This window comes from Pogona vitticeps, chromosome 6 (assembly GCF_051106095.1).
Source record: "Pogona vitticeps strain Pit_001003342236 chromosome 6, PviZW2.1, whole genome shotgun sequence".
Lineage (NCBI taxonomy): Eukaryota > Metazoa > Chordata > Lepidosauria > Squamata > Agamidae > Pogona > Pogona vitticeps.
In genome coordinates this window covers 11,282,516-11,297,950 of record NC_135788.1, presented here as the reverse complement: position 1 = coordinate 11,297,950, position 15,435 = coordinate 11,282,516, and the positions used below count along the sequence as shown (strand labels likewise).

At 38.2% G+C, this 15,435-nt stretch overlaps 1 protein-coding gene across 3 annotated transcripts in view; it reads right to left on the bottom strand.

Moving 5' to 3' along the window:
• Positions 1 to 3,888: 3,888 nt before the first annotated feature.
• The window catches only part of WDR37 (WD repeat domain 37), a 51,164-nt gene continuing 39,617 nt past the window's right edge, over positions 3,889 to 15,435 (bottom strand). For all 3 annotated transcript variants that reach the window (XM_020779687.3, XM_020779688.3, XM_078378535.1), the window contains 3 exons: positions 10,060 to 10,194; positions 8,312 to 8,426; positions 3,889 to 7,500 (listed from right to left, as the gene is read on the bottom strand). In XM_020779687.3, the coding sequence (XP_020635346.1) occupies positions 7,369 to 7,500; positions 8,312 to 8,426; positions 10,060 to 10,194 (382 nt within the window). In that variant the 3' untranslated portion in view covers positions 3,889 to 7,368. The remainder of the gene's footprint in view (positions 7,501 to 8,311; positions 8,427 to 10,059; positions 10,195 to 15,435) is intronic.

Below are 15,435 nucleotides of genomic sequence, written 5' to 3'. Positions count from 1 at the left end.
AACTGACAAAACATATAAAATATGGAAAATACCATTTCACAGCAGTACGTAACATTCACATAGAAGTTCTACAGAGACAGCCCCTGTAATCCTGACAATGTTTCAGTAAATTAGGCTGGTATTGCTATCCTCTTATTTCTGATGTAGGGGGGTGAGGTCTGAAAGACAGTGACTTACCTATGGCTATATAGTGGGCATGTGGAAAGCATTAGAACTTCCTGGCTCTTAACCCATTGTATACAACCTGCGACATCCTACTATTCTGGCAGAACCAGTTTAGAATGATTGTATTTATTTGCAACACTCTCGGAAAGGATAACTTTATGTTCAGAAGACCAACACTTGACCAGACCAATATGGGCCCCTTTAATCCAGCTTTCTGCTTTGTGCATTTCTGTTTAGGCATGTTATTGCTTGGACCAATGTAGAAAAGCCACCACGCTAGCATGTACACACAGGGAGAAAGACAAGCAAACCTTCTCAGCAGGATTATCTTTTTTATATATACAACTAAAAGCAAGGAAAGCCTCTCTTTTTTAAAAAAAATAGCTTACAACAAAACCAACTGGGGGAAGAAGCCTTGTTTACAGCTTATTAGGTACTATATTTCTTTTTAACCATACATACCAACTGCTGCAAACAAGTATTTTCTCTGTGTGTGTGGCCAGTAAATGTGGAGAGGCCTAGGAAAACCTGAATGTCTCAGTGGAACTTCACAACAAATGAATGTAAGTGAATTTGCATTTCCCTCGCTATGTGGTCACCCCTTAATGCTCCCATCCCTGTGGTTTACATAGGCAGTTTTTGCTTTCTTTCTATTGCAGCATTAATAATTGTGTTATATTCTACTGTAGGTCTTCTGCAGAAATCGAATCCATTCAAAAATTCTTTGTTTTCCTTGGCTTTTGATAGGTTATGCTGCAAAAGCGCAGGTAACATTTGACAGAGCTAGATAAGGAATGAGAATCTGATAAAAGTTTATTCCTTCATTTTAAATAGCAAAATGTAACTTCTCTAGGGATGTTCCCTTAAACATACAAGATATCCAAACATTAAACAATCTAGCTATGTTAACCTGTTTACCGTCATCATTTGCTGGCATTTATATTCTTTAAGGAAGCACAGAATGTCACAAAGTAGGGCCTTAATATAAGCAGCCTTTCTCCGTATAATCCCATTCAAGATAGGCAAACTGAGCTCACACTGACAATCTGCTGGCATTAGAACCTTGTATGCATTTCTGCACCGCAAAATGCTGAATTTGAAGAGGTGTATTTGAATAAATGCATTCAACTACCTAAGGAGGAGGGCAAAAAGTTATGCCTGAGAACCAGAAATCTTACCCAGCGTCATTTGGTTTGCAATTTCAGCAATATATATTGGTGAAGCTTGCTGAATATATATATTTATGACCAAGAACATGCATATATTCTCAGTCATAAAAATAGGGGAGTAAATCCAATTTTAATATCAACTTGTGTAGAATTAATGAAATAAATAGAACTTGTTGGTCAAACATTACTAGAAGTGTCATTGATTTAAATGGACCAACTTAGGGCTAAAATTGGATTTACCTTTAAGAATATACGTTTTCATAAGGAACAAACATCCTGAAGGTGCTGAATTATCAAACTTACACAATGCACTACCATATTCAGCATGTTTTATTTGTTTCCAAAGTAAACTCACCACACAGCATCTTGGTCATACTGTTGGGACACTTGCTGTTCACAGCATGACCTGCCATAACCCATAGCCTCCCTGTCCAGTTCTTCCTTTAATTATTATTATTTGCTTAGGGTTAAAGACTCTATGAAGCTGCTTAGCTGTTGACCCCTCAATTAAGTGGTGACACTTCCAGCAGAGATACTCATTTACTTCCTTACTACATTTATAGCTTACTCTTTAAAATGGTTGCATTTTGAAACAATTTTAAAACGCAACCAATTTAAAATCAAAGAGCTTAAAATATAAACTTAAAACATTAAAACTAGCACACTAACACCTGTGCAGGCCACGATACTTAACCTTCAAAGGCTCTAATAAATATATTCTGATTTGATGCCAAAAACGGTGCCAATGCTGGCGCCAATCAAGCCTCCAAGGGGAGAGCATTCCACAGTTGCGGTGCTATGGCCAAAAATGAGGAAGTGAAAGAAATTTGTTGGTCAAACATTAAATGAAGTGTCATTGAGTGAAATGGATCTATTTTAGTTAGGGCTAAAACTGGATTTAGCTTTAAGAATGTATGCTTTCATAATGAAAGTTGAGATCTTGTGATATAGAGTGGGCTATCAGTAAATCAATAAAAATAACAAATTAAATTAAATATAAAGTAAGTCATCTCTGCTGAAAATGTCATACTGTATGTATATGTGGCACCTTTATAATGTTTTCCATAAATAACTTTATTTGTTAAAGTAAAATATTATGATTGCATCTTTCTCACTTATACTATTACTTATGGAACATGGAGCATGATACATCTGTCATCACCAAATCAGCCTATTGGGCACAGTCGCTGAAATCATATTGAGCCAACTTGCTGTGGTACAATCCACCCCTCCATCACCATAACCTGGTTTGGGTTATGTTGGAATTCATACAGGATGTTAACTGGTATGAAAAAATGCTCACATCAAAATCCCACCCCTATGGAATATTTCGAGCCTCCTTCTCCCATTGGTGTTATGTACATTGTGCAGTTCCACACAATTCTGAGAGGACACAATTGTTAATTTTAAACCATGCCAGTGATGGATGGCCCATTTCCATCAGCTTTATGTTTGTGTGTCTTCCTGCCTGTTTGTAGCTTGATCCTTTCCACCCTTCACAACATCCTCTTTAAAAAGAGACTATCTGGGTCATTCATTCAATTCCCAGTTTCAGCTTTTCATTGTTTGCAAAAATTCCTCAGCAACACGTTTAACTCCGATAACTTAACATGCTTGGCCTCACTTGTGTTGCCTGAAAAACCCAAAGCATAAGTTCCTCAAGATGCTACTTATGGCAATTTTGTTAAGAATATTCCAGGAAGGATGTTAACTATGCAAGATGTTTCCATAGCAATCCCAACACTTCATTTTTATATGAATGCGACAATCTTTGGATCACTTGTCAATCTTGACTTTGGCTTATTGTAAGCTGTATCAGTTATTTCTGTTCAGTCTGTAAAGTGTTTCGTGATACTCTGAGGACTGATGTATCAAAATAAATTGTACTGAATCTATGTTTTGACTTGTTTCTTTAAGCAAGAAAAATCAATTTAATGTAACACTGGGGAAACAAACCACATGGAGGATGTTCATAACCTGTGTAGCAAGATGCAATTAAAGATTGGGTTGCACAGAATATGGTAGGAAACGGAAGCGTACAAAAGAGCTACTTTCAGATTATAAACTTCAAACTGTAGGGTACATTTTATACCACAGTCCTGTTTTCTACAGCTAGCTTGACCTTCTCAGCAAAGGCAAAGGATGGAACTACATATTGCAAATGAATGGTGCTGCTACTGAAAATGGCAGTCTTCTATCTCATTCTCATATTATTCACTATAATGTATACACGACAGATGATTGGTCTCAAGCTGTGAATTTCCCTACCTTGTAACTACAGCCAATTAGCAAAGCAGAGATACTAAAAATCACAATGGAACCATGTAAGACATCATATGTCCCTAGATTTAAGGGATGAGAAAATGAAAAAGAATGCAGTTTTATGTGTTGCTAGTTTATTTCTAGCAGGTAAAAATGACAGATGAAAATTTTTTAAAAGACTGAACTATACTGGGAAAACTTCTACTTGACTTCTTTCAACCTGGCCAAATTTTGAGGAGAGCAAAAAGATAATATTGAATTTGAACTTTAAAAAAAAAACAACTTCTGAAACTACGGTGAATGATTTAATGGCATTTTCAAATTACACAAAGACAAACACTGAACATCTAAAAAAACACAATCAAACCACCGGAATATCAGTAAACAAACAAACAAACAAAAAACATGTGGTTCAACATTGACATATAAGTACAGGATCTTCTTCCTCAGCAGAAGGTGGTTTTCAAGACATAGTCATCAAAAGAATCAGATTGTGAAAGGTCTACAGAATTCTTTTTAATCTGCAAAAATGATGTGAACTGTTTGAATAACACATATACAGAGAGAAAGAGACAGACAGACGCAGGTATTGTGATTTACCCAGTGATTCAACCACTTTTTTCTCTTTTTTCTTTCTTTTTTCTTTTTTGCAAAACTAGGTTTCAATACTGAAAATACGCAAGTCATCTCCCTTTTATGTGAAATGTAGGACATAATTAGAACAATATTAATACAGCAGTAGTAGGAACACCTGTTCATTTTGAGATGGCAATAAGAAAAAGTGAAATGTATGTCTACAATTGTCTTCACCATTTATTTAGTGTTGAGAACCTCAATGCGATGCTAAAGATAGGTTCCGTAACTACCGTATTTTTCGCTCCATAAGACGCACCATTTTTAGGAGAAGAAAACAGGAAAATATAATGTTTTCTTCACTCCATAAGACGCACAGACATTCCACCCCCGTTTTGTGGGGGAAAAGTGTGTCTTATGGTGTGAAAAATACGGTAGTTCCCTCCTCAAAAAAGGCACAATCCATGCCTGAAGTGAGAATGGGCGTGAGGATTTCTCGCCCATGAAATGTGAGTCCTTTTGTGACCTAAAGCTCAGCAATACAGAGCACTGCCAATCTCATACTCTTGCATTATTTCACATATATTTTAAATCGTGTCACCTATTGAACCACAGTATACTGCTCTCGTGGTAGGCAAGAAACCATTAGTCCAAATAGGATTACACAGAAATTCCCCAGTCAGAGACGGCAAGGATCCTGCATGCTTCTCCCTAACTGGAGGTCTGAAAAGTTCACATAGCTAAAAATGTTTATTGCTCTCATGTTGTACATGGATTCAGATCATAAAGGTTCGACTGCACTAGCCATGGATCTTAGAGATAAAAACAGGACATTTCATAGGACAAATCCATAAGTATTATAGTGTCCAGCCCCACTCTGTCCACACAAAAACTACCAAGGTCTGAACCTGTATGGCAGCTTCACTCTGTGGCAACGCCAATATAGGAGGACACACTTCAAAAGGATAATGAAACATACAATAATGCCACTTGTAATTCTTTTGAGTCTTGCCATGAAGTAGACGCAAACTGTACGGCCCTTTTCTGTAGGGATTTGTCAAAGAGGTGGGGGGGAGAGTGTTCTTTCTGATGGGCATGAAATCAAACTCCAAATTATCCTTCGTTATCAGGCTATCTCTGATAATCATCCATGAGCTATTTATTCACTTCCACACTCAAAAGACTTCTGTTCTTAATCACCATGTAAGTTCCGGGATCATAAAACTTTTTATTCCAGAGAGAAAGAGCTTTAACACTCTATGCTTCTCCTAATTTATGGAGAAGAAAACTAAATTCCTCTCTGCCACTCTATGGTTTTGTGGCTCACTTTGCTTCTAAGCTGTTAGCTCTCTTGGAAATGGTGTTTCCACTCCCAGCCAGCTGTCGCCCTTAAGTTCAAAAGGAAGTAAGCCTCTCAAATTCACATTGGGCAGTGCTGTGGGTGACAAACATGTATCAGTGGGAACTGGAAATCAGAGTTCAAGGGAGTATTTTACAGAGTTGTTTTATGGAATCTGTTTTACACTGTTTATAAGGAATCTACATTAGCACACTGAACATCCTAGTCCCAACCCTGAGATATGGACAGAGGTTTAAGAAAAGGATCTCCTGTCTTTAGCTAGAAAGGTAAGATATATGAAAGTGTTGTAAATATAGCCCCAATTTTTCCCTTTAGAACTGCCAGCTCCAAACCCACTTGCAAATATGAATGAAACATGTCCACTTGATGCCATGACACAGGAAGAGCAACACTCATCTAGACCTCCTTTGAGTAACTACAGTACTAAAAAAAACCTGTAACAACACAGGGACCACCATCTATGTCTGTGTGGTAAACCTTCATTAAACCTCTTCATTATAGTTCAAGGTTGAAATTTGGTTTGATTGTTTTTCTACTCTTTAAAACAGCATACTGTAATGAGGTACAGGGTGCTTTATCAATATTAAACAGCAGAATTCAAAACAGCTCCACATTCGTTTCTGAGGTAGCATTCTCACTTATAATGGCCAGAATCCAGAGAACTATGGTAGGCATAGCCAAGAATTTGGGAACGTCTTGGGAGATTTTAAAACCATTCTTCCCCCCCAACATGTTTTGAAAGACCCCTTTGTTTCAGAAGTAGCTTGCCAAGAGATGAGGGGAACGCAAACTGCTTTGATCATGCAGACCTCCTCTTATCATCGTTTGGATCTCAACCTTTGGGGGGTTTTTTCTGAAAATGTAACTGGGATGGCAAAGCTCCCATCAAATTGGAAATATGTTAAACACAGGTGTATTAAAAAAACAATACAAGGTTTATTTGCTTGCTTAAAAAAATAGTTCACAAAAATGTAGCCCATGTAAATCCTTCTAAGACAGAACTCCCACATTCCTTCTGAAATGTCTTCAGATGCTTGCGGTTTATAACAGCTGCTATAAACTAAAGTGCTTAAGAAATTGTTCAAATTGCTGTGATTGCAATATACTGGTGTTTGCAATAAGCAAGATTTCAAAATGTAGAGTGGTGGCTCAGGCCAACAGGGTAAGGATGGATCCGTTATTTCTTGAAATGTATCAGGATATTCTCCATATGGCAACCTAAAATTCCATGCCTAATGCCAAAATGTTACCTATTGTTTCCTTCACTGACCCTTACTTTTGTTCCATAAACTAGACTACATTGGGAGTTGAAATTAATACTACACTGGAGTTAAGTCAGACTTCATATAAAAGCAAAGAAATCACCACCATGCTTCTCAGCGAAATTCACCCTTCATTTTAAGAGTTTAGCCCTAAACTCTCTTTAACCACAAGGCAGATAAGATATGTAAAATGATAGGGGAAAGGCAGACTATATATTCTTCACAATAAGTACATAGAATTCACATTTAAGTCAAACATAATGCCCTACAGTTCATCTAGGCTGAATAACTTATGAACATCTCTATGCTCCATAGTAAAGCCAAACATCCTTCTATTCACCAGTGGATGTCAAGATATAAAAGTTCATACACAAGAACCTAACTTCTTTGAAAAGGTCACATTTTTTCCTGTACATTTCATGCAATTGTGCACAAAGTGGTAACAAATTCTGCAACACACCCCTTTCAAGGAGCACCTTTTACAGTGATAGCAGACCAACTTATAGGAAAGTCTGCACAAAAGTCTATGGCAACAAAACAGAACAGAAAGAGAGGGGGAAAGGATTCTTCCAATATCTCATTTTTCCTGAAGCAAAGCAGGGATGTTGATGTTCCACCCAATAGCCTGGCGGTCAAATCCACATGTGAACAGATTACATATGGGATGGTCTTCACTCCAAGCTGAACAACAAACCATTCTTCTGTGGCCCTGTGACACCAGAAAAGGTTGCATTAGAATTTGTATTGTTCCTCCTTAACGTGCACTCTCTGAAGGTTGTTCTTTCAAACATCTATGCCAATATGGTTTATTGTCAGTATTAGGCTTCAGTTTCTCAAAATCTCTTTTCTCGCTAGTAGCAATACACCTCCCTTGGTGGGATAATGAAGTCAAGCTACACACAAAGAAAGGAACTGCATGTAATCCTTAAACAAAGTCAAGATTGCCATCAATGCTTGCAAGTTTTAGAACAGAATTAGTACTCTGGAACAGTTCTTCATAAGTAAGTGTATTGTTAATTTTTAAAGATACGTACAAATGTTACAACAATGAACAAAGAAACCCAAAGAGAGGATGATTTTGCCAAAATTAGTTACTTTTATAGTAGAACATCACTCAAATCCATAGAACTTCCAATACCTTGCTATCCTATATATTTGAAGCCCTTTTATATTCTATGCACTGATATGAATGAAAATGCAGCACATTTCCAGCAAGCACTGCCCCAAATGAGAATAACCTATATGTTTTATTTGAGAGAATTATCTTAATCAGTAGGAAAAATTCCTGTGGTAGAAGGTGGTCCAATTTCTCATCTGCTGACTCTATGCATCTGAATTCTCTTCAGTTAGATTGGCTTAGCTTGCAGAGAGTAAAATTTCTTACCAAACCTGTGACACTAAGAACACTTACCTAGAACTAAGCTCCATGTGAATAAGTCAACATTCTGCATCATGGAAAAAAGGGGTGACAATGAATAATCATACATATTTCTTACACATGGAATTATAACTAGCAGTACCTGTCTGTTGCTGCGAGGAAGTCGTGCTAATCGCACCCCAGACATGTCAAACAGCCTAACTTGCCGGTTGTCATGAGGAAGGGCAATAATTCTTTGGCCAACACAAACATTGATCCTGCATAAAAGAGATTTTTTAAAAAATAGCTTGGGGAGTCTGACAAATGGCAACTGAATGCTGCTAAAGATCACTAAATGTTATTTAATCGAACATTTATGCTGTACCCATTAGGTGTGTAAAAATCCATGATTCTGGACTACAACTCTCAGGGCTCCCGAGTTAGCACCTCCCAGACTTGGACTGCATCTGCCAAAATTCTCCAAGAATTCTGGGGGCCACAGCCCAAACACACAATTCAGCACAACTCTATTTAACATCAACATCAACATTTCATACCGTTACATCTGCCACTGCCATTTTCTCCCTGCCAGTACATGCACACACAAACCGTCACCCACAGGGAAGATGGAAGGGCAAGTTGGTAGGCACTGACAGGTAGGGTGGACAGATGTGCCTGCACAAAACTGTGCACACCTATTCACTTCTTGTGCCTGCTCACTTTTGCCTTCTTTCACTCTCTCACAGGCATCCATACAGAGGAGTGAGAAGGGTTTCTCTTCCCTCTTGCACATGTGCCTGCCAGTCTGCATGCATGTGCAAAGCACAGGTATGTAGATTTGTGATTTTGGACTGCAACCCCAATAATTCTGCCTGGGGAATTCTCGTGAAAACTCTGGGAGTTGCAGATCCATTCTGGGAAGTGCTGACAGGGGAATCTGGAGAGTTGCAGTGCAAAGACATAAATCTGCACACACCTAGTACCTATTTCCTATAGTTGTGTATAACTTCAATTTTTTGCAGAGAAAAGTAGAATGATAATATGGTTTCTTTTTATCAAACCCGACACTGTTATTATGGCCACTGGATACACCAATGTAGATTTTCAGTCAAGACTGGACAAACACTGAGATGTTATCCTTGGCCACACTGAAACTTTCCTAGGTTGCCGGTAGGGTTATAGAATCCTCCAGAGTGATAGTTAACACAGTACAAAGGATGCAAATGAAGTAAACATTCACAGCCATAAACCTAGTTCATGTGAAATGCCTAATTGCACACATGGGAGTCTTTATATCTAGGTTTTTAAAAGAAGTAATATAAGCATGCAGTATCCCAAGACAATATAACTAAGCACTCTAGCAAATTCACAAAAGAATTCTACCATGAAAACATTAAATAAATAGACCTAAAGGAAACCTAACTTGCATCAGTTTAAGTGAACCTTGATTGCTTTTTGTCTAAGACCCACATAACAGGCTCTAGCATAGAGGTTTCTTCCTAGATGGTTGGCAGCCGTAACTCTCAGAATACATGCAGGATTCCTGTTAGGAATTTTTAACTTCCCTGACATATCATCTCATCTCTTGACAAGATCTAACTTGGCGCCAATGCTCCCACATGCCTGACTTTTCATAAAACCAGAAATCTCAGACCTCATAACTAAAATGATACTGGTAAGATGACAACAGTTGTCTTATTATCACAGTCATTGCAGAATACCATTGTGCATGCGAAACATTAATTACAAAACAGATGACACTAGCAAAAAATGGTATGATAGAGGTCAGTAAGGTAGATGGAAACTCTAAATCGGCAGGTTTCTACCTATATCTCAGATTTGGATACTATTTTTTGTCTGTTAAGATCAAGTTAATACCTCTTGCATAGGACATGTACTGTTCTGGCTTACCTGTTTACTGCAGAATCTGTGCGAATAGTGGCAATAGGTGATCTCATATTTTTCAAGTCCCAAACTTTCACAGTACGGTCATCACTACCCGAAACAACATTGTCTCCCACAGTGAAGACAGCTGAAGTCACAGTGCTTAAAGAGGGAAATACAAAGCCACAGTTACCACTGATGTTTAAAACAGCCTTGTCATTTTTTTTAAAAAAAAGGTAGGATACTGTTTTATAGGGTAGGGAAAGTCGGTTTTAAATAAAATGAATTTTAAATTTAACAGTAGGCTTCGCAACTACAGCAACCCAAAGTCTTCTTGTATATTAACTGGCTGGGATCAAGGTTCCCTCCAAGGTGTGCAACTCTGCGAGCGTACGCAACCCCACCCCCCGTTACAATGTTCCTCCTCCAGCGATAATTTCCAGCCCCTTTGGTCCCAGTCATGTTGGAAACCTGTGCAGGGGGTGGAGTCATGGGGAGTCGTTGGGTGGAGCCTCACCCAGCCGAAAATTAGGGGGAATATTGGCTGGAATGTAATACTGAGTTCAATAAACACCTGCCTTTAACAAGTAGTTTAAGTATTTTTAACATGCAAGAATGTTAACGATATAGTCAGTCTCTCTTTCTCAGGGTCATACACAGAACCTCAAACAACGTGTGTGTGTGTACACACACACACACACTTCTCCCATGGGGGAGATATTGCTATATTATAGCAACTGATTATTCAAAATTATGTAAACTATTCTTTTGAGAAAAAGCTTTGCCTTATCTGAATTACAATAAACAAATGAAAGATCAACAGAAGATACAGACATTTAATTCTTGGAACCAGAGCATGTTAATGGTTACATTTGAAGAGACAGAGACTAGAGCGTTAAGCTATTTCATTCATTCTAGTCTAGAAAGCCTTTATCTTGCATCCAACTACACAGCATGCTAACAAAGCATTTGCTTCCTCACCTGCTTCATTATTGTGGGCTTCTCGGCTTAATTTCTATGGATTGCCTTTAATGACCTATCCTGTACAGCTTAGGGGTCACATACATCAATTGCTTACAGTTTAGTAATTTTAATTTAAGGTGTCAAGTTACTCTTGTCACTTCTATTGTACTGTGAGAATTTGATTTCAAGTCCTATTCAGTTTACTGATTGAGATTAGTATTACCCAAGTCACAATGGACTAGTATGTGCAAGCCCTCTTAATTTAAACTGACATCAAATTAAAGTCTAATTACATCCAAACACTATTGTGTCAGTGGCACAAAGTTTTTTAATGCTGGACTGGAGTGCCACTGAGCTGGTCAGAGTAATTATGTGGCACAAACTCGAAGTCTTCACTTACGCCTTCTGAGACCGGTACCCAATTACATAAAGCCTCTGCACCTGAACTGCTTCAAGAGGCCCAAGCAATTAAGAATGGACGCTGGGTTTATGGAAGATCTCCAAAATTATCGCACATTCACAGCCTGGAGAACACAGAATCTCCCAAAATATATGCATTAGATACTGAAATATTCATACAAGCTGAATGTTTCGCTGTTCCACAACATAACGACAATAGATTTGATTCTTTCATCATGCATTAAAATTATTCATCTAGTTAAGGTGAAAAAGCTTGTGTTTCCTAAACTACTGCTCAAAACTCTCTGCTTTTCAACTTCTGCTCAAAATCGTGAACACTTTTTCATTTGTTTAAATCTGTATCCCAGCCGGCATCCTGAAAGTGTAGTAACGGTTGCACTGGATTGCTGTGCACACGTAGATCTGATCACCAGTCAAAAGTCACACCTAAAATTGCCAGAATACTATCTTTTCAGTGATGGCATCCAGAGCATGAAATATTCCTGTAGAGATCTCTTTGGTCTCTTCTACTTTCACTTCCAGATGCTTGCTTTCAGTGTGCTAATCTTTACATCTCCTGATTTCTCCTTTTAATCTGTTGTAAACTGCTTCTTATTTTTTTAAGTGTTGCTTTTGGTATTATTTCTGTATGTTTTATTATTCATTTTATTCCTTCCAAAACACTCTTTATATTGCAACAAAAAAGCAGGCATGGTGTCACTTTTCTAAGATATTAAAAGAAGCTCTTAGAACAGTGGAAAACAAAAAAAAGTGAAGAATAGTTCAATATATGCTGTTACAAAGAAACACACAGGTTGAAAATGGCAATCAAATACAAGATGGCAGAAGTGACAAATACAGTCACACAACATAAAGAAAGCATATCTTGCAATGGAGATCCTGCCAAGAGCTAAATATATTAAGACACAATGAAGAGAGAAACTATAAGCAATCTTTTTTTAAAGTAAAAATAGAGATAAAAAGCGAAACAAACAAACTGAAAGCAGTAATGCCCCTTCTTCTTAGCTTGGGGGGGACAACAACAAACAACAACAACAACCTTTGGACTGCAGAGCTGGAAGGGACCCTATGGATCATCGAGTCCAGCCTGTCTTAAGGAGACGCAGCGGGGAATCGAACGCCCACCCTCTGGCTCCACAGTCAGAGACCTAAGCCACCGAGCTCTGCAGCAATTCAGTGGAGCCTGTTTAAAGGGTAATTACTCACCCCTTAGCCAAAATCAATTCAAGGCAACAAAACCAACTGAAGCTACAAAGGGGAAGTACATCAAATACAGTGGTGTCTCGCAAGATGATTTTAATTCGTTCCGTGAAAATCGTCGTCTTGTGAAAAAATCATCTTGTGAGGTTCCCTAAGCACCGGTCTCAAAAAAAAAAAGTCTTGTGAAGCATTGGTCTAAAAAATTAGTCTTGCAAAGCATCGGTCTCAAAAAAAAGTCTTGTGAAGCACGGTCATAGAAAAAAAGTCTTGCGAAGCACCATAGTGATTGCAAAAACCAATCGTCTTACGGGTTTTACGTCCCACAAGGCAATCGTCTAGCGAGGCACCACTGTGCATTTGAGCAGTACTCAACCTTGGGCCCCCAGATGTTCTGGGATGAAACTCTCAGAAGCCTTTCATCACTAGCTGTGCTGGCCAAGATTTCTGGGAGCTGTAGTCCAAGAAGATCTGGGGACCCAAGATTGGGAACCACTGCACTAGAGCCCCAAACAGCCTTTAAAGTCTCTATAGTGACACAGAGACTTTTGTTTGCCCCCACTAGACAGATGGGGCATATATCCATTTGATTATACAGTTGCCTGAAAAGAAAAACATTAGAAGGGAACAGGATGATCATATATCCTATTTAACACACGACAGTCCCATCTGAAGGTCTGTCTGGTCCACGTTCTGGTTAAAAGATTAAAATAACTATAATAATGGAAAGCAAGGGCCCTGAAGTTGTGAATTCACAGTGAAGACATGAGCAGCAGATTGAACAGGCCAACAGACTGCTTGGTTAGTTTTTTCCACCACAGTGAAATGTATCATATTTTTATCTAATTGACAATAAATCTAAATTTGCATCTGCACATACATGTACAGAGTCACATACAATATTTATACACATTATAAACCCATGCCCATTTTGCAATTACTCAATGCCCAATTTTTTTTAAAGGGTATGCTGATAAACGTACATCAAGAAATATTTGTTTCAATGAGGAGGAAGGATCATTATCAGGGACCATACGCAAGCACACCTCAAGCAATCTTTTAACAAATATACTAGGTTTTTATAAACAGTCTGTAAATTTATGTACACTTCAGAGCTGCACAAATATAACCGATATAGACTGTTTTGTTTAATCTGTGGGTTCCTACACTATTATTTTAACCGAGAATACAAGATTATTATTACTTTACTTACGAATTAAACTGAGATGAAGTCAGAGTTAATGAAGGGCATGGAGACGTGGTCTAGATGGAATATTTGATAACTGGTCTCCTGTTTGGAGACTCAATGACAAAACATATGCTGCCTAATGCTTAATCTGGATTGAACCATGAATGTTTAAGTAAAGAACTAGAAAAGGGGATAGATGAATTATTTCCCACTTTCCCTTCATTTGGTGCTGGGTCCTCTAGCAACTGGGGCCAACCTAATACTGTACTGTGGTTAACATCTCCCCAGCTAAATTAATGAAAAATGTCAACAAAAGATCACTAGATTTCATGTTAACGGAACGCTAAAAGGGATTAGGCTTTTAATAACTCAGAATGGATGACAGGTATCTTTGCGCACTTACAAAAAAAGTTGGCAAAGAGACAGCAATCTTGTGACACCCTTAAACTGTGGGTCCCCCACAGGGAGTTTGGTGTGCTACTACCATTCTGTGGAAAAACTTCAGTCTCTGCCAAGCCCCAGCAAAATTCATTTATCTTGTCCTAGCAAGCAGCCGAGCATGTACTTCCAGCTGACAGAGTGGCACTTTCTCACCACACACCACTGCCTGATCTGGAACATTCTGCTCCCTCCGTGGGTCTCAATCAACGAAAATACTGTAATGCTAGCACTCCTCATTAGGACTAACAGCTGTCTCCCCAGTCACACAGAGACACAAAACTGTTTTGCATAACAATCTGCTGAAATTTCACACTCAGGGGAGAAAAAATATGATGCAGAAAATGCTGGACCATGAAATGCTGATGCGGTGTGCTGCCTGGAACCACTTCAAAAAAATTAACACTGTAGTGCCCATTTTCAGTCACACAGCAGAATTTTGGAAGGAGCTTTGCGAGGAGAAAAACCCTAAACAATCAATCTCTTACATTCTGGGAAGTGGTTATTTTTATTATGATGTTGCTATATATGTTTTCATTTACAAAATGTATGATTGCATAAATCATGCTTTCATTAATAAATAAATTAATCCTATTTGGGGGAGAAAGGTGGGATATGGATTTAAGAACAAAATAATATGATAAAATAAATCTTCACTATAGCACACTAAAATGCAGAGGCAGCGATTATGACAGATTCAGATTTTAAATACAACTTCCTGTAAAATGAAATGAGCCATTACATCCTGACAGACAAAACGGCAATGGCAAACACTAGAAAGCCATTCAGATATGTACAATATTGATTGGTCCAAGAAATATTTTAAGGCATAACAAAAATCTAGGAATGTGTCAAAGCTCTCAGAGACTCTCACTTGGACTCCGCTCATATTATCATAAAAAGTGAACCACTGTCCAGCAGAATAACTCTAATAACAGCTGTACCATAACTGAATAACCTTCTCTTCTCCAGTACTGTATAATAAACTACAGCTAAATTAAAGTGTTTCTCCTGCCCACAGATACTGTACAGTTAACTTGCAAAGGAGCCAAGGAATTGCTGCTTTTAAACAATAATTCTAATACACATGCATGTAATGTTTGAACATACTGGGAGACTAGCAGCTCATATACACACAAAAGTATCTAGGATAAGAAATGTTTGTCACAATTTCAACAAGACACTTCAGCTGTATA